Source organism: Crotalus tigris, unplaced genomic scaffold (assembly GCF_016545835.1).
Source record: "Crotalus tigris isolate CLP2741 ecotype Arizona unplaced genomic scaffold, ASM1654583v1 scf7180000018371.15429387391:27106975, whole genome shotgun sequence".
In the NCBI taxonomy this organism is placed as follows: domain Eukaryota; kingdom Metazoa; phylum Chordata; class Lepidosauria; order Squamata; family Viperidae; genus Crotalus; species Crotalus tigris.
Window position 1 is genome coordinate 7,849,282 of NW_024096970.1, and position 26,959 is coordinate 7,876,240.

The window sequence follows — 26,959 nt, forward strand, 5'->3', positions numbered from 1 at the left end:
TTGGTGGGGGTTCCATATAGTGTTAAGCCCCTGCTTAGCAGATTTCCTCAGGACTCTGCTCTCTTCCCATTCTTGTTAAACACCTGTATGGGATGATGCCATCAGTTGGAATAGGGTTAATCATCATCAATATTCTGATGACACTCAATTACATATACTACCTCTGCACCAGACCAAGCAAGTGATGACATCAAGTTCAGAGAGTGTGAGGAACTGGATAGGGAAGAAGAGGTTTTGACTTAGCTCTAGCAAGATTGAATGGCTAGGAATCTTAGGGCTCACTAAACCAGGGATTTTCCATCATTTGTTGTGGTTGGGATAGCATTCTCACAAAAAGTATCACAAAGAGTGTACAGTTTGGGAGACCTCCTAGATTCTCAGCTTTAACTTGACAAAAAAGAGGACACAAATCCATTTTGTGCACCACTTATAGCTGTTCCTGAATTGGGAAGCCTTACTTATCATGCCTTGGTCACTTCCCATTCAGATTACTGCAATACAATCTACATGGAGTTTTACTTGAAGACTTATCAAAAGCTGCAACAGGTCCAGAATGTAGTGGTGTGAATAGTTATGGATGCACTAAGTTACTTTCAGATAACATACTTCTGCACAAACTGCACAGGCTCCCAGTGGGTTTCCAGGTGCAACTGAAGATGCTGATTTTCACCTATGAATTTTTGGAATTTTTCCACCTATTCAACTATCCTGTGATTTTCTGGTGTCTTTTATCCAAATACAAATTGGGTCTGTCCCAGCTCAAGTTTTTTGAGATCCGCCAGGATTGGCGAATATTGACATTTGGTGGGTTTTTAATCCTTGTGGCTAGTTTTAAATCCTGTTCCTATTAGTCCCTTATCCACAGTCAGAACAGAGATGGCCAGTTATAGTCCAACATATATGGAAGTGTAGAGAATAAAGAAGACGATCTTGATAGAGTGAATGAAGCCAAAAAGCAGATAAACATTGTGGAAGTCCAAATGTGGCAGGAAAGATTTGAAAATGCCTTAGACAGACAACCCTTCATGTGAATTCACATGAACATAAAAAAGGTAGGAGCAGGAGCACATTCAGACTTGCAAGACTATTACTATAGCCATTCTTAATAAAAGTAGTTTTAGGCTTACTTGGCATCTTTTTCTGGGTCTGGCTAACTGGTAAGCCTGACAATAAGGCACCAAATTGGTATATGCTGGTAGGTGATATTGTACTGTACTGATTAATCTTGAATGATGTCACCATGGAATTTTCTTAACTGAAATGAAAAAAAAATATAAGATTTTTTTCTCCTCTCCTCTCCTCTCCTCTCCTCTCCTCTCCTCTCCTCTCCTCTCCTCTCCTCTCCTCTCCTCTCCTCTCCTCTCTTTCAGGCTCATTTTAGGCATGATGCTAACAACTTCCTTCTTGTCTATGTGGCTGAGTAATACAGCCTCTACTGCTATGATGCTACCAATTGCATTGGCTGTTTTAAAAAGCCTTTTTGGAGATAAGGAAACATCTAATGATTGCAATAAAGTAAAAGAAGAAAATAAAGGTAAGTATGATTGATCCATTTCAGTGTTCCTAAAAGTATAAGTTCATTTTTGACATGTATGTACAAGGGGGTGTGGTGGCTCAGCAGTTAGTTAAAAATACTGAGCTTGTCAGTTGGAGATCTGTCAGCCCAGGTTCAAGACTCAAGTGCTACACAACGGGGTTTCCTCCTCTATGTTTGGAGTTTATCAGCAGCTGGCAGAGGACAGCTGACACCCAGCTTCTGCCCACCTAGCAGTTTGAAAGCATTCAAATGCGAGTAGATTAATAGGTACCACTCTGGTGGGAAGGTACAGTGTTCCATGCACCTTTGGCATATAACCATGCTGACCACATGAGTACGGAAATTGTCTTTGGATAATGCTGGTTCCCTCAATCAAGTAATGGAGATGAGCACCATACCCTAGTGTTGGACACGACTGACAGGGAAACCTTTACCTTTATATGTATATGCATATTAGTTCCCATGGTGTTGCAACAAGGAATAAGAAAGACATTAGATCCGTGGATGTACAGAGTGTTCAAACCTGCCTTTTCCTGTATTCTAACAACAGTAACTTTGTATGGGAAAATGTTTCTTCTGACAACAAGAGTACAAATTGAAGGAAAAAAAATCTGATTTAAATCTCACCTGAGTACAAGAAAGCAGATCAGTGCTGCTCATATTGCTTGGATGAACTGTATCTTCTATACTTACGACTTACAATTCAAGTTATTTTTTAAAGAATTATTGGCATACTAATAACAATAACAATAATAATAATCTGACTTTGCAAAAAAATCTTATTTGAAACTGCCTATATACTCAGATGTTACCTTAACAGCTCTTAAGTCCTTGGTTAGGACTTGAACTGTTAAGGTTAATAGTAATAGTAATAGTAATAATAATAATAGCAAGAATGATTATAAATTACTATGGTATAAAGTATAAATAATGTTCCAGTTACTATCTGAAAAAGAGTACTCAAGATGGCTACTGTCATCAGCAATATAAAAACCAATGACTCAAAAATAATTAAGGTAACACATTAAATAACAATTATGGCTAATGAATATTTTTTAAAAATGTAAGTTTAAGAGTTTAATGTTCATATTCTGCTTAAAAGCAGAGAGAATGGTCATTAGTCAAGGTTTTAGAGGTTATGAGCTGCACAGTTTGGGAAGAATAACAGAGAATGTTAAAAGGGGTGGGGGTTTGATTGCCGAGCCATGCCCAATGCACATTGTTTTTACACTATTGACAACCCCTTCCCCCTCCCTATGGATGACCTGTTTCAGATTGCTATGTCTTACTATATTTGTGGCTCTGTCTTAAACACCTTAAATTGAGTTGCGATAATGGTTGGTAATCAACCGAGATTTTTCAGTATGGATATGATGGGATTATGGTATTTTCTACATGGTAGCAAATTAGCTACTTCACTGCTTGCCAACTAAAGCTTTTTGTTATTTTTCAAGGGTAATCTCAAATAGAATTTTGTGCTACCAAGGCATGAATAACTGTGGCCAGATCTAACCAGGCCTAGTTCACTTGTGTCTAAAATAATCCTTCCTGGCACCACCATCATCAGTAGATCTAAAATAGCCAAGGACAAGAAGTTCTTGATTACCTTCAGAGAACATATTCCTTTTCCTAACAGTTTGAACAAACTCAAAAACTAGATTGTATCAACATTTGATCAGTCTGAGATATACATTTTTTTGTACTGTGGAATGGAAAATGCATCTGGAGTATATTATTGTTTTAATTCCTTCCCTGTTGTTCTAGTCATGAGCTGAGACCACATTTTATTGCTTAAATAAGAAAGAATGCCAGGATTGGTGAAATAGTGAAGTATAAAACATGACAGGGCAAAAGTCACAGGTTCACTGAGCAGTAAGACACATACTTTCAACAGCAGAGTGAGCAGGTTCATAGACTTTGCCCACCTTGTGCTTTTCTGTAATATCCTGTCTATCTTAGTATGAAGAAAGAAGTAAAAGCAGATGACAGTTCTAAGTGGAAAAGTTTATACAAGAAGATCTAGGGTCAAAAGAGCACATGTTCTATTAAAATCAGGGCTCAACAGGCTAGTTTAATCCCTAATGATCTTAATCTTGGCCCTCTGCAAAAAATGTAGTAGTAAGATTCTAATAAAGATGAAAACAAGCATTTCGCTGAGGTACAATACCAATAAGTACATTTTTTTCTAAAAAAAAAGGCTTCAAAGTTACAGATGATTTTTGTAAATGATGAATCTTGAAAAATTCTAATAAAATGAATATGGTGCCATCAGAGGTAAAAAGTTCCAGAGAATTTGTATGCTATAGTAGATATGAAACTGCAAGTACATTTATTGTTCTTTTTTTAAAAGCCAAAACAAACATTACTGTAATATTATTGGGATCCTTAGTGCTCTCTGAGCTTGGTGGTACAATACCTTAAAGCAAAAAGCAACCAAATCATATTCTGAGCCACTATGATTAGTGAACCATCTTATGATGCCAGGTAGTACCTAGCAAACTTTTAAATTGATCTTAGAGCAGAGGTCCACAACCTTTTGAGCACCAGGGACCAGTTCTGTGGAGAGAGATTTTTCTGCGGACCAGAGGGGGCGTGGTTTCATGTACTGGCTGCATCCCACAGGTGGGGCTTTGCTTGTTTGTGCGGCCCGGTTTCTGGCATGCAGCAGCCCGGTGCCAGTCTATGGACCAGGGGTTGGCGACCCCTGTCTTACAGCCTCAAAAAATCAAACAGTAATATTCCATGCAGCACAATGAGACTAGCAACTCTGCTTCTACAAATGATAGAGATTGATTAAAATGTATATGGCTTTAAGAGATGATTACATATATTCATGGAGCACTAAGGTATGAGACTACTAATTCAGGATGGCTGTATTTTGTTTCTAGTATAAGCAATATGGTTTTGTAGTGAAATTTGTTTGTGTGGGGGGGAGGCTGTAACAAGTCTAGTGAGATCAGAACAGCACATTTTCTTAGGGCCAGGTTAATCTATTTATTGCATTTAAAAAAATAATTATGGTGAATATTAACATTTATTTCAGTGAGATGAATTTTATGAATATCCAGAAGTGAATATGCATTTTGTCCATTTTTTTGAAAAACAGACATCAAAGAACACCCACTTTTGATAAGGAGGAGTAAATGCGATTCACATATACTGTATACAAATTTAATAAATATGATAATAATATAAATATACTTCAAAAACATTTTTCTGTTTTTTTTAAAAAACTCTTTTGAAATATTTATTTTTTTTAGCTTCAGTACATCAGAATAAACTTCACATGGTGCCAACTGAGATGCAGCTTCTAACAAATATTAATGAGTAAGTTGCTATTGAAAAGGGAGACACTATCTGTATGAAATATGAAACTGCTTGTTTGGCAGTAATCTCCATGGCATATATTCCTGTTTTTATAGAAATATCTTGCTATATTTTGTAAAAGTTGGAGAACTGAGATGGGAATTACTGGGGTAAGACATTTTATAAACAAGGGATAGATGGCAGGAACCTTCACAATTGAGAAACAAACAGATTTTAATGCAAAACGATGGTAAGAAGATGCCTAGGATTTGGATCTGGGGATGAATTTATAGAAAAGGTAGGATTCTAAGGTGCTATATGAAGAATATCTTTCTATATATGTTTTTGTAATTCTGTGCAATAAATCTACTTTATTGCAGTTTATAGCATACCCATCCTCATTAGTAGCATTTCCAGATACTACTTGCAGATCACAGTTCTCACAATTTTCAAGAACACCAGAATTCTGGGCATTGTTCCATATAACTGGATGATCTGTTTTGAGAAATTTTGAATTTGGGGTTTGTGTATGCTTTCTTCCATTTTCTGTGGATATGGTTCCAAGGAGAAAATCACCTGCTTCCATTTTTAAGAAGCTGCTGTTTATCGGGATGTCTTTCTAACCAAGACTAATTATGATTAGTTTTAGTATTTAATACAAATCAGGATTAAAATATGGTTGTACTCCTGGCTTGCTAAATCAGTGCCTGGGGAATCTTTTAGTTTTCTAAAAAATAGATGCAGTTTAGTGTCTCCCTGTACTCATGTTCCCATTATCCCACTGGTTTGTTATGCTGCTAAAGAGATCTCTCTTTTCTCCATATGGGTTTCCTATGAATTCAGTCAATAGAAAGGAAGGCTGCTGTAATGGTACTATGCTTTTTCCTATCAATCATCTGCTTATATCATGATACCAAGTGTAATTGTAATGCTGGAATAGGATCACAGCACAGCACAGCACAGCACAGCACAGCACAGCACAGCACAGCACAGCACAGCACAGTTCTTCCATCATTTATTTGCCTGATTGGAATAAAATGCTTCTGCATTGGGGAGGAAGCATTTTGTTGGTAAGGTGAAGACACTGCAATGCAGTGTTGATAACTCTGTGGCCACTATAGTGGCCTCCAAAGCTGAAAAGATTGTGTTACCTTGATTAAATTTCAGTTCAAATCAACTACGGCAAGGGTCCCCAACCCCTGGTCCGTGGACCAGTACTGGGCCGTGGCATGCCAGCAACCGGTCCACACAAAAAAGGAAAACCCCATCCATAGGATGCAGGCAGCACACAAAACCACGCCCTCCTTCGGTCCGTGGAAAAATCTCTCTTCACGTAACCGATCCCTGGTGCCCAAAAGGTTGGGGACCTCTGAACTATTTATACAGTAGTTGATACAGTTGTACAGTTGATATAATCAACAAGACTGTAATTAATTGGAAATGAAAGCAAAATTTACTTTTTTGCTTTCCAGCATAAGAAAATGGAAAGGAAAGCAGGTTCACACATGTATTGTTAAATCGTTAAATAGTGGTTTTTACACAAAATCCAACAAAGGCATTGTTCAGTAAGGCTGTAATAAGGATATTGGGCATCTCCAGATTGAGTTGGAAAAGATCTCTCCCTAAAAATCTAAGAAGCTTCTGCAAATCAGTGTTGATTGTATTGGACAAATGGACCTAGTCTATATTCATCTATGATTCAACTATGAATACGCCTATTGTATATGAGGTAGTGTCTTCTCATCCTTCCTTCTGGCAAACATTCCTGGCTTTTAGGCAAGAGGTCTTTTATTTCTTTAACAGTAAGTGTTGAAAATTGAACCTTGAGCCCTCTGCAAGTTAAGTGCATGTTCTAATACCAGGTTTATGGCCCATCAAATTAACTTTACTCCTTTTGTCTTTAAAGGGAACAAACATCCAGAATTTTTCATACTCACATAAAAAATAAAAAAACAAAGGACTTGTCATGCAGGAGATAAAAAAGTTGTGGCTACTGAAATTTCATCTTCTACATACTTTGAAAGCAGGGATGGGAAAAATGGGGAAAAAAACCTAGTCTAAGTCTTCTTGTTCATATAAAATAGCTTCAACCACTTTACATTATAATGTCATTCTTCCAAAAATATTGAGCATGTGCCATGCTCAGCAATGGCATTCCCATCTTTGTATTAAATGTAGAGTGATACTATTTTTACTTTTCATACATTTAAAGATAATCACAAACCTAAATAAAAAAGATTAAAATTAATTAAAAGACTGGATGTCACTAGTGATGCCTATTGCTGCTTCAACTTAATCCAACCTGAACCCACAGAAGTCTCACCCCTCTGCAGAAGAATTAATCCTACTATGTATAGAATATATATAATATTCTGTACAAAATATATAAATTGCCCCAAATTTCCCTCTCTGAAGTTAACAATAGACTTACAAGCAAAAACATATTTCATTTGTTATATTTTTATTTGGAATGTTTTGAAGGAAAGATATGACTGAAGAGAAGGAAGTCACAGTTGACATTTCCTTGGATATAACGAAGGAAGAACATGACAAGACAAATATATGGAAAGCATTTCTGATTTCCATTCCTTATGCTGCTAGTATTGGTGGAACAGCAACACTGACTGGGACAGCCCCAAACCTCATTCTTTCAGGACAGTTAAAGAGGTACAGTTTTTGTCAGAATTGGGCATCTGGTATTTGTAGAAAACTAACAACACTGGCAACAATAATAGGAAATGTTCAGATACTGGCTAGGTTCACACAAGGCACTTAGCCATAATGTGACTTTTTGATATTGGTGTATTATATTATGTGAATCCAGCCACCATATTTTGTGGCCCTAAATAGGTGAAGCAACTTATTATGACCTGTTTAAAAATGTTTATTAAGTGCAACATAGATTAATGCAATCTATGAAGTCAGTCTCTGTGTGTGTCAGGAATTACAGAGTTAGGATTATTGAGTAGGATTTTCCTAGAGAATGTGGAAAAAATTCAGACAATCCTGGCTGATCTTTTATTAATTCCATTTTATAAATTGGTTTTGGAAGGTTGTAAGACATATTGTATTGGTATCTATTTCATATTTGAAATGTACTCAAAGATAATTTGTCCACTTTATATTAATTGGTCTTTTTCTTTCTCAAAGTTATTTTCCAGGATGTGATGTTGTGAACTTTGGCTCTTGGTTTGTGTTTGCCTTTCCCTTAATGGTACTTTTCCTTTTCCTTGGATGGCTCTGGATATGCTTCCTTTATGGATGCATTAACTTAAGGTAGTGTTACATCAGAGTTATATGCATAATTTGAATTTGTTTTCATTTGCAGTTGAAATAATTAATTTAACTTGGTGTTCATTCAAAAGCTGGAATAGGGGACACTTTTAATTTGAATGTATATTTCATTGATATATACATGAATGTATATTCATTGATATAGTTTTCTGTGATGTCCTTCATTAAAAAAAAATAATTTTGGGGGCTTGTTTCCTTTGTTCCTAAACATGCTGACTTTTAAAATTGAAAATTTCCACTTTACACAAAAGATACATAGCAAGATATTTCAACCGAGAAATGGAAGTTGTGGAGATATTTCTCTTCTAGCCTATTGTTTGCTAAGCCCGGAAGAGTTCTCAGTTCTTTCTACGCTTATTCTTCCCTCATGATAAAAATTCTGTAACCGATGTTGCCACAGTTTTGTTGAGAGCTGCAGGGAGTTTCACTAATTTGCTGTAATGAGTATAGGGTTCAAAGACTAGTATTTTTTTTAAAAAAGTTGAATATTCAGTAACTAGAAGAAATGTTCTGTTTTTGTAGTTATTGATTTTCTTTAAATGTTCTGTGATGACACTAGAAATTCACATTTTATGAAAGTAAAAAGCTTGTGGGTTTTTCTTTCTTTCAAGCTTCAGTGGTTTTGCAGAATTAGAGTTAAAGTATCTCCCTGGAAATTTGGACCAGGGCATGTTACATCTGACAAGGATTAAACTTCAGTGATTTCATTACGCAATTTGTTAATTGGTAACTGTTTTATTGTAAACCTTTTGTAATCTGGATACTTACAACAAGTCCTCTTCTCATCTCCACTGATTCCTTTTTCATTTTCTTTCAAATTGAAAGCATTGCTAAGGAATTCAGGGACATTTCAAAAAAGGATTTTGTAAACTTTAAAGATAATCATTATAATAGTAATCTGCCCATAGCACAGGATAAGATGTCTGAACTAGTTCATAGCTATTACCTTTTAAACCTAAGCACTTGTCAGACTACTTATTCATATTGATTGATTGAATGGTTGATTGCAAATATTTTTCCCCTGCTCCATTGTAAGAAAACAAATAGCTGCCAGTTTTGCTTTAAAAAATGGAAACAAAAACAAAGATCTTTTTCTTCAAAACCCTTAGTTATACATTTGATAGCTTCCCAGTATAAACTTCTTATTTGATAAAATGGATCAAGACTTTTTAGTGTTAACAGAAATCCAGCAACACATTTAACATTGTGATATGGATATAACCAGATATGACTAGAAATGGAATGTATTTTTATGCATACTATTGATAGTATTTTGCAGAGATATGTGGAAAAACAAGATGGGTCAAATCACATATGAGCCAAGTCCTATTCATTTAAAGGGTCTTAGTCTGACTAATAAGCAAGAACATATTTGGTGTCCACAAAATTCCTTGTATTTTTTTTTCTAAGTGAGCACTAATTTACATAACTAGACTAGCTGGAAACTGTGAGAAATCCCTTTGAAATGGAGCAACTTTATGATGAAATGAAAAATCTACTAATCCAAAATAATGCACAGAGATAATGCATGGCTGCAGAAGATTGGAGATTTGTGAATGTAGTTTTTATAGTTACAAGGACATCGTTTTTACAGCTAGGGAGGCTGATTCTTTATTTTTTCTTTGCATATAGAATATTTTTTGGGCTTACTGATAGGAGAAAATAAAGTTGTTCAGTTATTTTACTAACTAAAAATAAAAAAAACCTTGAGTTTCTTACAGTGTTCTCTGAATAGTTCTCAGTTCTCATAGCTGCTTAAATTCTATTTCACATTGTTTTAAAGAACAATGTTTGCCACATTTTGTGGAAATTCTCAACAATTTTCACCCATATTATAAACATTATTTTAATTCTTTCCAGTTTTATAATTGGCATTTGTCAAAAATGAACATTGTCAACACGTACCAATTTCCAGGCAGATTGGTCTAAACCTGGCATCTTCTTCATTATGGCACTTCCTTTAGAATTCTGTCTCAGAAACAGGACTTTATAGGTATTAAATTGAACCTTTTAAAAAGTCATTTGGCTGCTGAAATAGTGATAATATATTTTTTAAAATGCCCCAATGATGCTGAATATAGTTAGTACATTATATGTAAATAGTGTATTCTCATAGCATGACAAAATCATCATTCAGAGGTATCTCTTAGACATATAACCTATTTTCTCTAAAGTTAAAACAAATTTTTAAAAATGTTAAAAAAAAACCAACCAAAACTTTAAAATCACAAAAAACAGAAAACAGAATCATATTCATCAAGAGCAGTGTAAATTCTTTTCTACAAGCCAGGATCTTACAATAAGTATTGTGGATGATCTGGAGAAATATTGGTTGCACAACTTAAACTGAGCAACTTTTTCCCCCTTTCCTGTTATCAGAGTCTGCAGAAAGAAGAAATCGGAGATAAGAGCTGATGCAGAAGGCCGAGCTCGGGCAGTTATAAAGGAAGACTATGAGAAACTGGGACCAATAAAGTAAGTCACAATGGGAATAAGAAACATCACAAACAAGAAGATGAAATTATTTGGAAAGGACGTGAGAGATCAAATAGATGCATTAGAATGGTAACATTTCTGTTCAGTCGCATTTAACATCATAGGTATCTGTAGGTTAAAAAAGTTATGATAATGGTTGAGATGATGCAGTGGAAGCCCTGTGTATTTTTTTATGTGCAATATGTGTTTAAATGTCTTTGTTTATGATTGGTCAGAATTAAGGACTCTAGAATTAATTTAATCCAATGTCAGTATTGTCATCTAATAATGGGGATTTTTCATAAATTTCAGATTTGCATATATATCATCTGCTGCACTTAACCCTTTTACAAGAAAAATCACTGTAGTAATAAGAATGTCCATGAAATACACATTCTCCTATGGCTTTTCTGTTTCTGTTTTCATGTCTTCTTTTCATTGATTAAGACTGCTCAGTTGGAGCCATGCTTCGAGAGCAGATTTCAAATGACAGAATCAGTTTGAAATATTGTAGCTATTGTTGTGTTTAATTATCTCTACTAAATTATTTAAGTAAAGAGTGAACTAATTCTTTAATTAGCTAGTCCACTGAGTTTTGAAAATTTGTAGCTCAGTGCACTCAAGAACAATCCTAAAGTAATAAATGATGTCCTTCATGAATTATCATTTATATAACAATCACAAAAGCTGAAAAACTTCAGCCCACATAATTAGAGGGCTGTTCTATAAATTATTAATGGAGATCATTACTTTCACTTTTTTTCTTTAATAAGGTAGTTAAGTCGTGCAGCTTCAGTAGTTGTGTACTGTATCTATATTTATGCATTCTCAGATAGAACAATAAAAGGGACATTTTCAGAAAAAGCCAGACAACCTTTTTAATTATTCACTTCCCTCAAATTTTTGTTGTTTTTGTGTTATACTTTTACCTTTATAAACCTGATGTTTAAAATCTGCATATAGCTATTGCATAGATACTGCAAAAATAAGATAGGACAGATTGCCCAAAAAGCTGCTTATAAGATTTCATCATTAAGGGATGGTTATGCAAGAAATTAGTTTCCCACTCCACCATTCAAGTGATTATACATCAGGAACCTGCAAAGTGTCACCGAAAAAATCAAAGGCCTTTTATTGTTTTAAGAATATAAAAACTCCATTAAATCAGCCCCTGCCAATTTGATTAGCAATTCCAGATTTCTTTGAAATGGCTTCTGTTTCTTGTTTCTTTCTTTAAATCTATTGATGGTTTTCTGCTTTTATTTATTTATTTGCTTTTGATGCTTTGGTTGCCTTTAGAGTGTTTTTTGATGCTATGGTTTTTTAGTAATGAATCTCCTTTTAAATACTCAGTTATGAAATAGCTTTCTATTCTGCCCCTTCTCAACATCCAGCAACTGAGATTTTAACTGATTATTAAATTAGACTTTTAGTACACAGTGTTATATTTCATATAACCAAATTAAATTTAAATTGTTTTCGCATTCCTGGAAAACAATGCACATATGGAACAAAATAACTTCTATTTCTGACTCTGACCATTATATGCTACACTCCTGTATGAATCTTGAAACAAACATACTCTCCACGTACACAAAATTTATTTATTGAAAACTAAAGTTCACCTTTCAGAGTACTATCATCAGCTATTAATGATAGTGGTGGGATTCAAATATGTGAACAACTGGTTCTCTGTGTGGATGCCGCTTCCGGAAGTCCATTCTGGGCCTGGGCAAAAAAAAAATTAGTTACCGTTGAATCCCACCACTGCACCAAGATGATTTAATGCATCAAATTTATCTGTACCTGCCAATTTATCAGTTCTCACTGTCTAGACAGAGAATAAGTTTTCCAACCCATTCTTAAAATATGGGCAGGGTCATACACTGACATTTTTAAAGCTCAAAAACATCATTTTGAATTGTGCATGGAAACAGTAAGCAGCCAAAGTAATCAGTAGATTATCTTCATTGCCACAAGGATATTGGCATTGTATTCCATATATACTATAATTTCTTACTATCTTCAAGGGCAGTCACATTCATAACACATGTCAATCATTTAATGTGAATATAACCAAGGTATGGAACATAATGACAAACTTATTTCAGATATAAATATAGGCAAGACTCCTTTCAGTTGAGCTTTCCAGAGATATCCATTCATGTGTCTTGGCAATAGTATGGAAATGGATTGCTGATGCCTTCTTCTGGAATTGTTTTGACTTCCTCATCTTATCTAGATAGTTATATACAGTATTTCTCAGTGGTCACTCATTTAAATACTACCCAGGTTTGGCTCTGCTTAGGTTTCCATAATCAGGCCAGGTCAGCTGCTGCTGCTGCCTACCCAAGACCTTTCAGATATACACTAGCCATTTCAGACATTACTTCCTCAAATGGAATAAAAGTGTATGTAAGGAAAATTCATGTTTGTTTGTACTGTTAGCACATAATTTGAATGCCTGAAGGTAGCTTATATCCATGTTTATGTACAACCAAGTTTCAAATAAGAAGGTGTAGTGGCTCTTGGCAATTGAATAGAGAAATTGCTGGAGGTTTCTTGGCAGCATTTTCAGAAGTGATTTTTTGCTGCCTTCTCCTTACAACTATGACAAAGTGTCTGGCCAAAATCACCCAATTGGCTTCATGTTTAAAGCAACAAAAGAACTCAGATTCACTCATGCCTAATCCAATAAATCAAACTGACTCTCATTATATAACATAACTATACGTTACATAACATATGAATAACATTTGGAGTTATATTCATTTCATAGATTTTACTGCATTTTATTGACTTTCACATGCAAAACACCTTAAATCATTTGTTCCTCTTCATGTTTCTTACCATCTGCTATTTCTAGCTGAACTTAAACTTCAGGCAAATATTTAAAGCAGTGCTTAATTTTATTCCAAAACAGGTTTGCAGAGCAGGCAGTATTCGTTCTCTTCTGTTTATTTGCCATCCTGCTGTTCTCCAGAGATCCAAAATTCATCACAGGTTGGGCAAGCTTATTTAAACCAGGGTAAGCTTTTACTTTTAGTTTATTTGAACTCATTCAGGTAAATAGGAGATTTAGTAATGCTGTCCTTTATTGAATGGAAAATTTAACCAAATGTTCACATATTTTTTGAAAAAGTCATTCTAGTTTGACTTTAACAATAACAACAATTTTGCTGTAAAATATCTATCAGGTTAATGCAGCTGTATGGTTATTTGAAAAGTGAGACCATGCTTCCAATTTACAACAATACAAAGAAAACTTATACTCTTTTTCTCTGATAACACTCTTTATGAACTTTGTTGGGGCTGAATTGTATAATCCACTGACTTTTCAATTTTCTTCAAAAGCAGCATGTATTGCATTTTAAATCTTTTTCCTGTATCTAAGAAATTATGTGATGCCAAATTTTGATCATGTCTTAGTTGAAATTCCCAGATCTTCTTCTTATACCATAGTGAGAACTGTCATATTTCATGTATCAGAGGAAAGAGTCATAGGTTTTTCTTTTTTATTTCCTCTTAGATAATGGCTGTATTGTAGGATAATACTTTACATGGAAATTAAACACCTGATATATCCAATTAAAAGCAAACTTGCTGTCTAGAAATTGAAGGACTTTTATTTAAGGCTCCAGAGCAAAGACTGAGAAAACGCTAAGGACCACACTTAATATTTGCCAGGAGGGTATTTGAATTTTCATCATGCAATGGACAGGGATTTGGATGTTCACCTGTAATTTTTTTATATTGCTGTTTTAAAATATAGGCTAAGCCTAATTTCCACTTCAACCCTGTGTTGAAACAGCTGCATTGCTGCACTTGCTTTTTGAATCCAGTTCAAAAGCTGGGGGGTTTCAATGTCCTACATCCACATTACTTTCAAGATCCCCTATTACTGTACAGTCATCCTACTCTTCCAGGTCTTTAACAAGGCATCTTCATTGGGTCCCCTACTGGATATACAGTATCTGATTCTGAAATTCTTTGTGCTGTACATGGTGAAATACCGTAGCCTCTTCATTTTAGAATATGATTATTTCAATTATTGTACTCAATAATTTGTCTCAATAATTACTCAATGATTAAAGACTAGTCTTGATTAAAAAAAATAAAGGATTCTTCTCATGCTTTCTCTAATTTTTAATTTTAGGTTCCAAATTATTTTCTAATTTATGGCAATAATTTGTAGGGTTTTTTTAAAAAAAGAATAATTATAAACTGTAAATGTTCATTAAACCTGACGTAAAAACTTATTCTTTGACAAAATATGATTTGCTTACATAGAATCTTCTTTCTATTTCTGTTAGGTTTGTCTCAGATGCAGTTACTGGAATCACAATAGTGACAATATTATTCTTCTTCCCAGCGAAAAAGCCATCTCTTAAATGGTGGTTTGATCTAAAAGGTACATTGCTGGTTTACCAAAGTTTGCTTTCAGGTCTCATATTTTTGAGTTCTCTCTAGATTGTGTTGTAACACTGGTTTCCACAGCCCATAGAAAACATCGATTGATAGGCTTCTAATTTTTAACACATTTATCCTATGGAAGACTAAAAATATTCAACTAGGCAAACAGGGACAAGGGAAAACATTTACTGATATTAGAACTGTGTCTCACATTGGATTGAAAAGATATAAGTGCCTTGGAGTACACAGAGGCTTTCACATAGCACCTGTTAGCACCTTTGAAAACAACTGTATCTTCCCCCAGGATAATGTGGCTGCTTTATATTATGACAAGCATGTCAAACTGCTGGCCCATGGGCTGGATGCGTCAACTCGAAACCGCACCCACCCTATTGGGGGAAAAGTCCCAATATGTCACGCAACGTCACGTGACATTGCGAGTTTGACATGTCTGTATTATGTGATCCCAGGGGGGAAAAACCTCATTGGGCTTAAAGAGTTGTAGGCAGATGTTATACATACTCAAGCATGTTCTGAAGAACCTTGAGGAGGGAAGGACAATGAAAGGGGTGACCACCAATGACAATGAGTTCATTGGTAATGTGTTCTGTCAGGTGCCAACTTCTCTGTACAAACCACAAACCACCATGTTCTCTGTTCTCTTCAGCACAGATTGTGGAGGGCATTGGAAGCAATGACTATTGAAGATCCTCACTCTAGTTCCCCAAATATAATTGTTTGCCTTCCCATGCCTTTCATTCTAATAGCACCTGTTCTAGTGATGTATATAAACATTGACTAATTTATAGACATTTGGATAAGTAATATAGAGATAGTGTTGCAGAAAATTATTTTACTTGGGTAACTTTGTCCTCAGTATAAGGATATCATTTGAGAACTGTAGTAATGACAGAAAACAGCTATTTCAATTGTTTTGTGAGGTGGATATAATTTGGATAAATACATAAATACACAAATGAGCTTACTCTAGTAATAAGAATCCTCTTAGGTATCAGGATGCCTTGTTTTGCAAAACTCCATTTATAAACCTTTTCTGATAAGATTTGGATTATTTGTTGCCATAAGTGTTATGTTTGAACTGTGAGTGAAAAATTAACCCTCTAGATCCAAAGTGTAAACTATTTTTTTAAATGCCCACTGTTGCATTAGATTTTTAATTTTTTTTATTTGAAATAAACAAAAATCAAGTCCAAAACCTCAAATAGCAAATAAATAATAAGCACATGATAAAAGCAAAAGCCACAAAAGTGATTTCAAAGACAAATGTAAAAATGTTGCCCATACATAATCAATATTTCTGCTCTGATATTTGTATAGACAAAGGTCATTAGATAAATATTGAAGTTACAATATATCTGCACACTACATCCTAAAATATATATTACTTGACTAAAGGGATAAGGTTACAGATTGAATTCGTTAGATTTTTCCATTTTTTCTTTACAGCAAGTGTTGAATCACATTTACTGGAAGAAGTTTATTTATCACTTTATGTATGCATTTATCCTTTGTTTGACCAGAAATTGCAATGTGGTAGATTTTCTGATCCACATTTTTCATAATCTGAAGATGTTTCAATAATAAATGCTCTTATACATCATAGTGATATGAGTCAGGTTTATCTATCTGGTATCCTCCAGACACTGCATTATTGCTCCTTGTTTCTAGCCAAAATGGCCAATGATTGAATAGGTTGATTGAATGGGTGCTGATTATGGAAATCATAACCTATCATATTTGGAATGCAACAATATGGTTGCTTACAAAATGAATTAAATGACATGTTTTTATTTTCTTTCACTTCTGGGACTTTTTAGGCCCAATCAACGTATTTCTTTTCAGTGTTTCTGTAAATCTGAAATGCTGGTATTTACATTACCATTTATATTATACCGAAAAGCCTTGTCTTCCCATGTATTTGTATAAAATCAATTCCTGGTTCATTGGTCTGTGAAATTTTGATTCACATGCATAAAATTTCATAAATGGATTTCTTTAATGGAAGTTGGTTTATGACATAAGAGATAGCCATTAAACAGGAAAATAATTCATAATTTAGCATCATGAACTCAGCTCCTATGACCCCCCCCCCAGCATAGCCATAAGGATTCTAGAGGATTTGCTCTTATATTTGCTTAAGCACTGCTTATCATGTTGCCTGAACTAGGAAATCATAGTTAATATTAACTAGTTTATTTGAAAGCTTGAGGCTTGGCAAAAGATGCAAAAACAGCTGCATGTATTATGGTTGCCTTGAATTTGGAGAAGGGCAAAAGATGTCAGCTTAGCTTTATCTAGGCTCCTTCACATGTTAAGCTATTATTTTGGGTAGCCTATTCCAACCTGGTGCCCTCTACTACATTGAGATTACAGTTTCCAGAATTGATGATTCTGTTTGATTTATTTCTTATATTTGATATATTTGATCCTCTAGACCAGTGGTTCTCAACCTTTTCTTCACCATGAACCCCCTTTAAATACCTGTTGTGGCCACAGACCATGGCCATGCGGCCCAAAGACTTAACTCAAGATTTAAATCATAGCATTTCTTCAAGCCTTTGCGGACCCCCTGTGACAACATTGCAGATCGAACCACTGTTCTAGATATATACAAAAGAAAATCAATTTGTAATAACTTTATTATGCAAATACATAGAAAGGATACCAGTTTAAGGCTACACTAGACTACCCATGACCCCCTGGGTCATCCTTTCAGAGATATTTCTTTATCTAAACAGAGAAACCATAGGATCATGGACAGGCAAAAAAAGCAGTAGCGGCGGGAGCAACTTCTAACTTTCTGCTGGCCTCCTCATTGTCTTTGCTTGTGGGAAGTTAGCATGGAGTGTCAGAAATCTCAATCACTGACTGTGGCTAACTGCAACAATGCTGCAGTGACTACAACATTGTGAATACAATTGGTGTGAAGATCCTTGAAATTTCAATTGCAAGGAAATAATGGGCCCTGGATTTTGTATGCATTGTTTTAAGTTAGCAGATTTAAGGTACCTCAATGCAAAAAAAAAAAAGGGGGGGGGGCTATGTTGGGACTGTAACTTCCATCATTTCTAACCATTTTTATTCCTGTGCTGACTAGTTAAGGATGCTGGACTTGTACTCCCAAAACATCTGGATAATCCCATATCTGGAGGCTCTAGGTTGGGAAGGCTGCCATAGACTATATTACTAATTTCTGTCCTTCTTCATTACAAACCTTTTCATCTAGCATCAAATGTTGAGAATAAACCTTTGCTAACTTGGAGCAAAGCCCAAGAAAGTGTGCCTTGGAATATAATCCTGTTGCTTGGAGGAGGATTTGCAATGGCAAAAGGATGTGAGGTACGTCTGTTAAAGTGCAGCCTGTGAAACATTGTGTCTGTGTGTCTGATTTTCTATAGGCACTATTGTGATATATGACTTTATATTATATTATGCTACATGCACATACCGTGGCCTGGTTCACACATTATACTAAATTCAATGTCATTTGATAGTGTTGGCTTAGTGTGAATCTGTTCATTCCTTCCATTTATGGATTTAGCTGTATGTATGAAACTGGACACTTTATTTGTTTATTTGTTTGTTTATTCAATTTCTATAGCTGTGCAACTCAACCAAGTGATATGTGCAGCATAATACAGTTTGTTTAACTAGCCTGGAGACTAAAACATATGAAGAACGGCTGCAGGACTTGGGTTTGGCTAGTCTAAAGAAAAGAAGAAACAGGGGTGACATGATAGCAGTATTCCAGTATTTGAGGTGCTGCCTCAAAGAAGAGGGGGTCAAACTATTCTCCAAAGCACCAGAGGGCAGGACAAGAAACAATGGTTAGAAACTGACCAAAAAGAGAAGCAACTTGGAATTAAGGAGAAACTTCCTAACAGTGAGGACGATTAACCAGTGAAACAGCTTGCCTTCAGAAATCGTGGGTGCTCCATCACTGGAGGTTTTTAAGAAGAGACTAGACAGTCACTTGTCTGAAATGGTATAGGTTCTCCTGCTCGAGCAGGGGGCTGGACTAGAAGACCTCCAAGATCCCTTCCAGCTCTATTCTATTCTATCTAATTCTATTCTAACTAAAAATCAGTTTGGTTTAGTGATTAAGATACTTGGCTAGAAGTAGGAAAATTTGAGTTCTAGTCCTGCCTTAAGTCCAGAAACCAGCTGGATGACTTTGGCCACTCACCTTTTTCCAGCCCTAGGAAGAAGTTAGTGGCAAACAACTAGACAGAGACTTGTTCATATAACTGCTAGGAGTCATCGTTAGCTGAAATGCAAAATAAATAGATCATAGAAAATTCATCATATGAACCTGAAGGGGAAAAAGAACTACCGTGACTGCTTAATTGAAAATAATCACAGATGTTGGTAATAATTCAAAACACAAATGTTCTACATCTTTTACAATTAATTATCTGGTCCCAAGAAGCTTGGATGTCTTTATTATCCTAATAGTATAAAGAGGTATTTGTCACACCAACAATATATGAGGCAGTAAATGTGAAGGGTAAAATGGCTGCCTTTATTCATCTCTTTGGTCTTCCCTGGCTGGAGTCCTCCAGGGACTCATGTCAATTGTCAGTTAAATGATCTGTCCCAAATGCTGTCGTTGCATGATAAGAACTGAAGGAGATTTTTAGGGGTTTAACTATTATTGATTCTCTTACATAACTTTGGGGAATTTCTTTTCTTGCTATAGGAATCAGGTTTGTCTGTCTGGATTGGAGGTCGTCTTGACCCTCTAGAGAATCTCCCTCCTCCTGTGGCTGTAATTCTCATCACAGCAGTCATAGCAATGTTCACAGAATTTGCCAGTAATACAGCTACAATCATCATCTTCTTGCCTGTCTTGGCAGAACTGGTAAAAAACTCATATGTATCTTTTGAACAGCTTGCAGCATTAGCTCTCTTTTCTCTTATCAGTGAGGAGATCTTGGCCCAGGCAGTAGCCAGCAATAGCTGCCCTTACTTTCATTTTTTCTTCTGGGTTGCATTATATCCTTGTACGTGGCAACCTTTTTATGATAATCACATCTGTAGAAACCTTTTCATAGGACTTGGAACCAAACTTTGAATTTGTGTAGATCTCACATTGGGACTCCACTGAATCTGAAGAGACTTCAGAAAGGGAATTCCTTTTCTTGATGCAGTGTCAATAACATGATCTTATTTAGAGATCCCATGAACATGATGCTTTCCTTGAATTATTCTGTCAAGTAGGTTCATATGGAATTATCTAGTGAAAGCATGTACAAAATGCTAGATATTATTCATTTATTAAATTTATTTGCTGCTTATCTTGTTCCTGCAAATCTGGGTGGCTTACAATAAAACAGTATTATAAAAGATTAAAACAGTAAGATAATAAATACATTAAAATTAACAAAGAAATAGCCAAGATGGCAGGGGATATACAACAGAATGGAAATGAGATCTTCTAATCCAAAAACCAGTTACAGGATGATAGATTTTTAGGCCTTTATGGAATGTCAAAAGGGTTGGAGCAAATCTTATATCGGAAAAATATGATGCTCCACCGGTTAGTGTTGTGGCAGAGAAAGTTCCTCTCCTGATCACCCCCCCCCCCAGCTGAAATTCCTTGGCCAACGGGGTCCACAGCATGCCCTTATTACTGGTGCAAGTGAGGTGGGCCAATTGCGTTGTACTGAGATGGTTCCTCAGCTAATCTAGACCCATGCCACCAAGGGCATTATAGATAATAATATCTTGAATTGGATCCAGAAGCAAACTGGCAACCACATAATAGAGATGGAGAAATATATCTTCAATCCTTCATCAGAGATATGTAATTCATTAATAAATTTTCATTTAAAGTCCCATTTTTCTAATTTCTGCTTTTCAAAGGCCATTCGTTTGAAGGTGAATCCTCTCTATTTAATGATACCAGGAACTGTAGGATGCTCTTTTGCCTTCATGCTTCCAGTCTCTACACCCCCAAATTCCATTGCTTTTGCTTCTGGGCATTTGATGGTGAAAGACATGGTAAGTTGCTTTATAAGGTAATTACCACTGTAGCATAATTACCAAAAATAGAGGAAGATGGATATTTTGGCCCCATAGGCCCAGTTAGTTTGCAGTACCACGTGTTACCGTAGTTACCATTTCATTTATAGATCATTTATCATATGAAACTCAAAATTAGTTTACAGTGAAAGATTAAAAAAAATCAGTAGAAAATGGGTACAGGTAGGTGTGCCAGATAGAGATTTCAAGCTAGTGATAGGGGATATGTTTAAATTAAAATTGCATAGAGATAGTATTTTGAATTTTCCACCAAATTTGTGGGCAGAAAAAATGGATGGATGGTTTTGTTGTTGTTTTTGAATAGAAAAAAACCCTACCTTTCTCAAGATAATACCACTATGGAGGAAAAAAAATACAAATGAAAAGTTCCTTTCCAGGCTCTTTATTTGAAATTTGCCTGAACCATGGGAAGCTAGGGAGGCTACAGACACCTGGAGAAATTATTTTCAAATGAAAGACAAGACATTCATCATACATTAAGGGTGTTGGAAATATTTCCAATTCTATTCATTTTGAATTCTAAGAATTTTGAAATACTGTTCCCGAGTTTCAAGTACTTCCATAATGACTGGAAAAGCTCATTATGTAAAAGATGTTTTCCATTAAATCCAATTGCCATACTTCTTCTATGAGAATTTCAGATTTATTGTTCTCTCATTTGCAAAAAACAAAAAATTCTAAAGTAATTTCTCTGTCAAATTGATAAATCTATTCACCCAACATTAGAATTCATTTGTTTTGTTTTGTTTACATTGTAATACACATTTAAGAAATAACTTAATTAGCAATAATTAAGCAATGATTAACTTCTCTGTCATTTCCCCAATCTTCTTTAATAGCTTTGATTTGCACCACAAAGGAAGCATGTACAGTATGATATGACATGGCATGTAACTCTGCCTGGTAGCTGTGTATTTTACCTAATGGGAGACATCATAGCTTTATAGCAGTGGAATACAGCTAGTGAAAAGAGCATAGGGAAAAAAATAGTTAACAATTCTTCTCTTCCTCCTCATTGTCAGCTTCCTAGTTTAATTACCAGTGTGTCATAAGTACAGAGCTGTTGACATGGAGTTCTTGGACTTTCAAAAACCATGTATTCACCAAAAGATTCTGAATAAATATGCACATCTGGATAAAAGTATTATTTCTCTTTTGGACTGGTTAAAGAATATAAAGGAATGAATATTCTTACGCTAATATCTGCATGTGAACCACTTCTTACAAATTTCCCCATAATTTGTCTGAGGTTAAGTTAGAGTAATCCATTGGCACGATTGCAGATGAGGCAACAATTTTAGGAAGAAATTGAAAAAAAGGAATTCCAAAGCACTCCAAAACCAACTCGTGACCTATGAAGCAACTAACAATTTATGGAGGTCATTATTATTTCTATGATCTTTGGAGGCCATTGATAATAAAAAAGAAAAACTATGGCCAAAACCTATTGCTTACTTCTGCCCAAACTGCAAGATGTTCCTGTGTTCTATGATTATGCAGAGATTTCCTTTTTGTCCACTGCTATCCAAATTCACTAAAATGCTGTAAGAATATAACAGTAGACACCAGCTGGAACTTTTGAAGAAGAACATGAATCATCTCCATATCTTTTGTAGCTATTACACACCTTGCTTTTTAGAGGCATGGGGTTCAGTGGCTTAATGATGCTGGAGATGGTCTTTGCTCTAGTGCAGGGGTTCCCAACCAGGGGTTCTCATAATATTGTGCAAGACAATATTCCAGGGGGTGCAAAAACTTGGGTTTTCAAAATTCTAGTGTATATGCATAAGTTGTTGCTGTTATTTCAAACTTTTATAAGGAGTGTGAGAATATATCAAAAGCGTTTTAGGGGTGTGGGGTATAGAAAAGGTTGGGAGCCACTGCGGTTCAAATCCTAGCACTGTGTGTTGGGGTGAGTTCTCGTCACCCATCTCAACTTCTGTCCATCTAACCATTCAAAATCATGTTCTATGCAAGTAGATAAATAGGTACCACTTCAGTGCGGAGATGAACTGGTGCTATGTGAAAGCATTCAGATTCCTTTCAGCTCTGAACTTCCCGATTTTGGTGCCCATTTACAAAGGGAGGGATTACCCTGAAGGAAGAGTTGCTCATCTCTTTTTGGTGCAAAGCCAGCTTGCCCTGCTGTGGCATAACTTGGGAAGCATATCCTACAACAGACCTGGTAAATTGGCAGCCAAACTACCACTCTGCAATAGAATTATGATCTCCTGGCTAATGTAACAACATCATATGATGACGATGAGGATGATGAATATGATGATGAAGATGAAGAAGATAATGATAATAATACAAATTCACCATCAGTCAATTGTAAAAGGCAGCTTTACTTAGAACAGCTTCTATTCTGCGACAATATCAGTAATACCACCAAACATCGAATCTGCCTATCCCAGGTCCTTGGAAAGGACTTGATAGGTAGACAAAAATGCTAAACCCAGTCTGAACATTTGGATGACTGTGCAATGAACCACAATATTAACAACCTGGCTTTATATATATAGCATTAGGAATGTATCCAGCAATATAGTATGGCTGTATCCCAGCCAGAGCAGAGACATTAGCAAGTAAGGTCTAAACAGATAATCCTGGGAAAATAATTCCTTGGATTGGTAAATATCTAGTTTGAGCTTTGAGCATGTAACTGAGGTTTCATTACTCAAAACTGCCCCTTTTTATTAATGATCAGGTTTGCAGGACCTGAGGATATTAATTTATCATCGTCTTGTTTTAAAATAGGAAATAGTATAGTAATTATTTGAATGTTAATCTTTTAGCAGCTCATTATAAAATATTCAGTAAAAAACACCTTCTCTCTCCCATCATTGCCTAAAATGCACATTTTCCACATTAACTCATTAAATACATTTCTGTACTATTACTGGAATTTAACTCACCATGAAGTTTCTGCACTGAAATATTCTTGGCTTCCTTGATCAGGAAACAGTGTCTGAAATCCCATGCTTAAGGCAGTTGCACAGATGATTTTCTGGAAGATGAGATGGGAAGCTATTCATGAAAACAAATAGACAGATTATTTTGAATTAGTTCTAAGAGTTCTAAATTAAGATGGATGTATTTCAACTGTATATTAGAGGAAATATCCTAGTGGCAATATATATATCCAACTATAGAAGGAAATATTTGGTATGCCATTGAGTCTCTCTCCAGACCAGATTGAACAGCCACTAGTACTGTAGGTCATGGAGCTCTAACTGTCTTAGATTGAGCAGTGGGTTGGGCTTGATGACTTCTAAAGCCTGCTTCAGTTTTCTAAGTCTGTAATGACCCATTTTCTCCCTTTGCTTTCTTTCCTTACAGGCTAGAACTGGCCTACTGATGAATTTAATGGGAATCTGTCTTCTGAGCTTGGCCATCAATACTTGGGCTATGAGCATTTTTCAGCTAGGCAGCTTTCCTTCCTGGGCCAATGTCCATATGGGAAATGCAACCACCGTAATGGGACATGCTCAAAACATTACTTTGAACTTAACTATAAATAAACTTATATAATTATTACTTAACTATAAGTAAAGCAACTTTATTGAGATTGGGTGAGAAAACGTCTGTCCTCAAATCTGAGCACTAAATTAAATCAATATTAAATACAGGTATGTGTGGGAAGACATACTGTGGATGCGCCTGTATCATAGGACCATCAAGTACTTTTGTTTGTTTTTTTACAAATCTTTGTAAATATTCATTGACTATTTGAAAGACATAAAATACTTTTATTTTCATTCAAAGAATTATCAAGTAGCTCTAGATACACCTTTCACTGTTTGAGGCCTGGAAGATCTTTTACCATCTTTCCTTGTTCAAATAAAGGTGATTATTTTACTTTACTAATGATGATCATTGCCTAAATGCAGAAATATCTGGCTATTTAATGTAGGAACATATTGCCATCTGAATACAGAAGCACACAAGCAATTAAAACAATGTATTTTCCCTTGAATCAGAAAGCCTATTACAAACTATATATTTTCTTCCAGATACAGCCAGAACAGGTTATCAAAGCAGAAATGTTTTAAAAAAAATCATATGACCTTGTTTGACTAGGGTGGTGACAACTTGGTTTAATCTGTGGTTTTTAGAAGAAACCAGGAGGGCAGGTAATATTGACAAAATTATAAATCTGAGTTGTTTTGAAAGATAAGAAAGATAAAATGGAAAAGGAATGGATTTGTATGTATGTGCAAATATGGGTGGGAAAGTATTGAATATAATAAGAAAGAAAAGTGTTTATCAGCCTTATTTTCTGTGTGATATTTATTGACCATCTATAAATAAAATAGTCATAATAAGGCCAAATAAGGCTACTCAGAACTGGCAGGACAGCCAATTCTGTTGAACATTGATAGGAATTTATAGTAAAGTAAATGCTGTTATGTTCAAATATGTGAACAACCGATTCTCTGTGTGGATGCCGCTTCCGGAAGTCTATTCAGGGCTTGGGCAACAAAAAATTGGCTACTGGTTCTGCCGAAGTGGTGTGAACTGGCTGAATCCCACCACTGCAATGTACTTATTTTGTTTTTGTTTTTTTATTTTGTCTGAACACGTACACTCTTTTCTCCAGAATTACACACTTAGGGGATTTTAATTATATTCTTGGTAAATTCTATATGTGCACAGTGATCTGTAAACAATTTCTCCACTGATATAAAATCTGAAGTTAAGCTGTATGGAAGAATTGGATATAACACCCCAGAAAGTTGCTCTCAAATTGTAGTTTTTTATGTGATAAAATGGGACAATTGCTAAATATATGGCTAGAGAGTAGTTATTAGAAATATAATTAATGTTAATTGCATGTAAATATGAGTAAAATGAAATTATGTAGGGTTTTTTGCCATGGATATGTCCATGAACTTTGGGACACAATGTTCAAGTTCAAATGAGTCCTGCAGTCCTGCAAAACAGCCACACACAAGCTTATTAGTCCAGAAAATGTTAAACAATTTACTGGAGAAAAAAGTTAGGAATACAGACTTTCTTAATTAAAATTATTCTTTCACAAAAAGCAATTACTATGAAAAATTGTCAACAGTAAGATTTTGAAATGGGAGCCTAGCCAGTTCTAGACCCTACCATGTCTTATTGCAGGCTTGTTAGATTCCTTTAGTGCATTCTTGATCCCATTAATGGCAAGAACTTGAGGTAATCCAGAATAAAGTGGAAAGTGAAGCTGAATGTTGGTCTGCTCTCAGTTAAAAGTACCGTTAAGCTTAAGTGATCAGTTACCCTTAGCATCATTCTATATTTTTACAGTAGATAGCAAAGTATATGAAGGAGATCTGAACTGGTATTAAGGTTTGTTTTGTACTGTTGTCCTCTAGAGCAGTGGTGGCGAACCTATGGCACACATGCCAGAGGCGGCACTCAGAGCCCTCTCTGTGGGCACGGGTGCTATGCCTCGGAGATGGCAACCATCCCTCTTCAACCAGCCACTAACTAACTCACTGAGGTCTGCGTGGCTGGATGCATCCCAGCACCCATGCACTTGCTGGCCTCTGTGTGCAGGGGCCGATGGTGTCAGGCAGCAGCCGCCCCGGCCCCTGCCTCGCCTTGCCCTGCGACAATGGCTCCCCCGCCCTGCCTCGCCTTGCCTCACCTTGCAGGACAAGCCTCCTGCCCACTGCCCCACCTGCCAGAGACCCCATGGATTTCCCCCAACCTTGCCCGGCCCCCACAGGTGTCCCTCCCCACGAGCAACATCAAGGTGATCAGGCCCACCTTGGCCACAACCACCCAGTCTGCCATGAGCAACACAGCCACACACCCCAGTGAGCCACGCCCACCTGGCACCCAGCAATAAATAAGTGGGTTTTGGGTTGCAGTTTG

At 35.9% G+C, this 26,959-nt stretch overlaps 1 protein-coding gene across 1 annotated transcript in view; it reads left to right on the forward strand.

The window, feature by feature from the left end:
- SLC13A3 (solute carrier family 13 member 3) overlaps nucleotides 1-24,957 on the forward strand; it is a 41,821-nt gene extending 16,864 nt beyond the window's left edge. Inside the window, exons 3-13 of the mRNA XM_039351273.1 lie at nucleotides 1,371-1,534; nucleotides 4,798-4,864; nucleotides 7,325-7,510; nucleotides 7,994-8,119; nucleotides 10,517-10,612; nucleotides 13,536-13,640; nucleotides 14,926-15,023; nucleotides 18,273-18,385; nucleotides 19,746-19,907; nucleotides 20,912-21,049; nucleotides 24,434-24,957. Of these exons, the coding sequence (XP_039207207.1) occupies nucleotides 1,371-1,534; nucleotides 4,798-4,864; nucleotides 7,325-7,510; nucleotides 7,994-8,119; nucleotides 10,517-10,612; nucleotides 13,536-13,640; nucleotides 14,926-15,023; nucleotides 18,273-18,385; nucleotides 19,746-19,907; nucleotides 20,912-21,049; nucleotides 24,434-24,625 (1,447 nt within the window). The 3' untranslated portion in view covers nucleotides 24,626-24,957. The remainder of the gene's footprint in view (nucleotides 1-1,370; nucleotides 1,535-4,797; nucleotides 4,865-7,324; nucleotides 7,511-7,993; nucleotides 8,120-10,516; nucleotides 10,613-13,535; nucleotides 13,641-14,925; nucleotides 15,024-18,272; nucleotides 18,386-19,745; nucleotides 19,908-20,911; nucleotides 21,050-24,433) is intronic.
- Nucleotides 24,958-26,959: the final 2,002 nt, after the last annotated feature.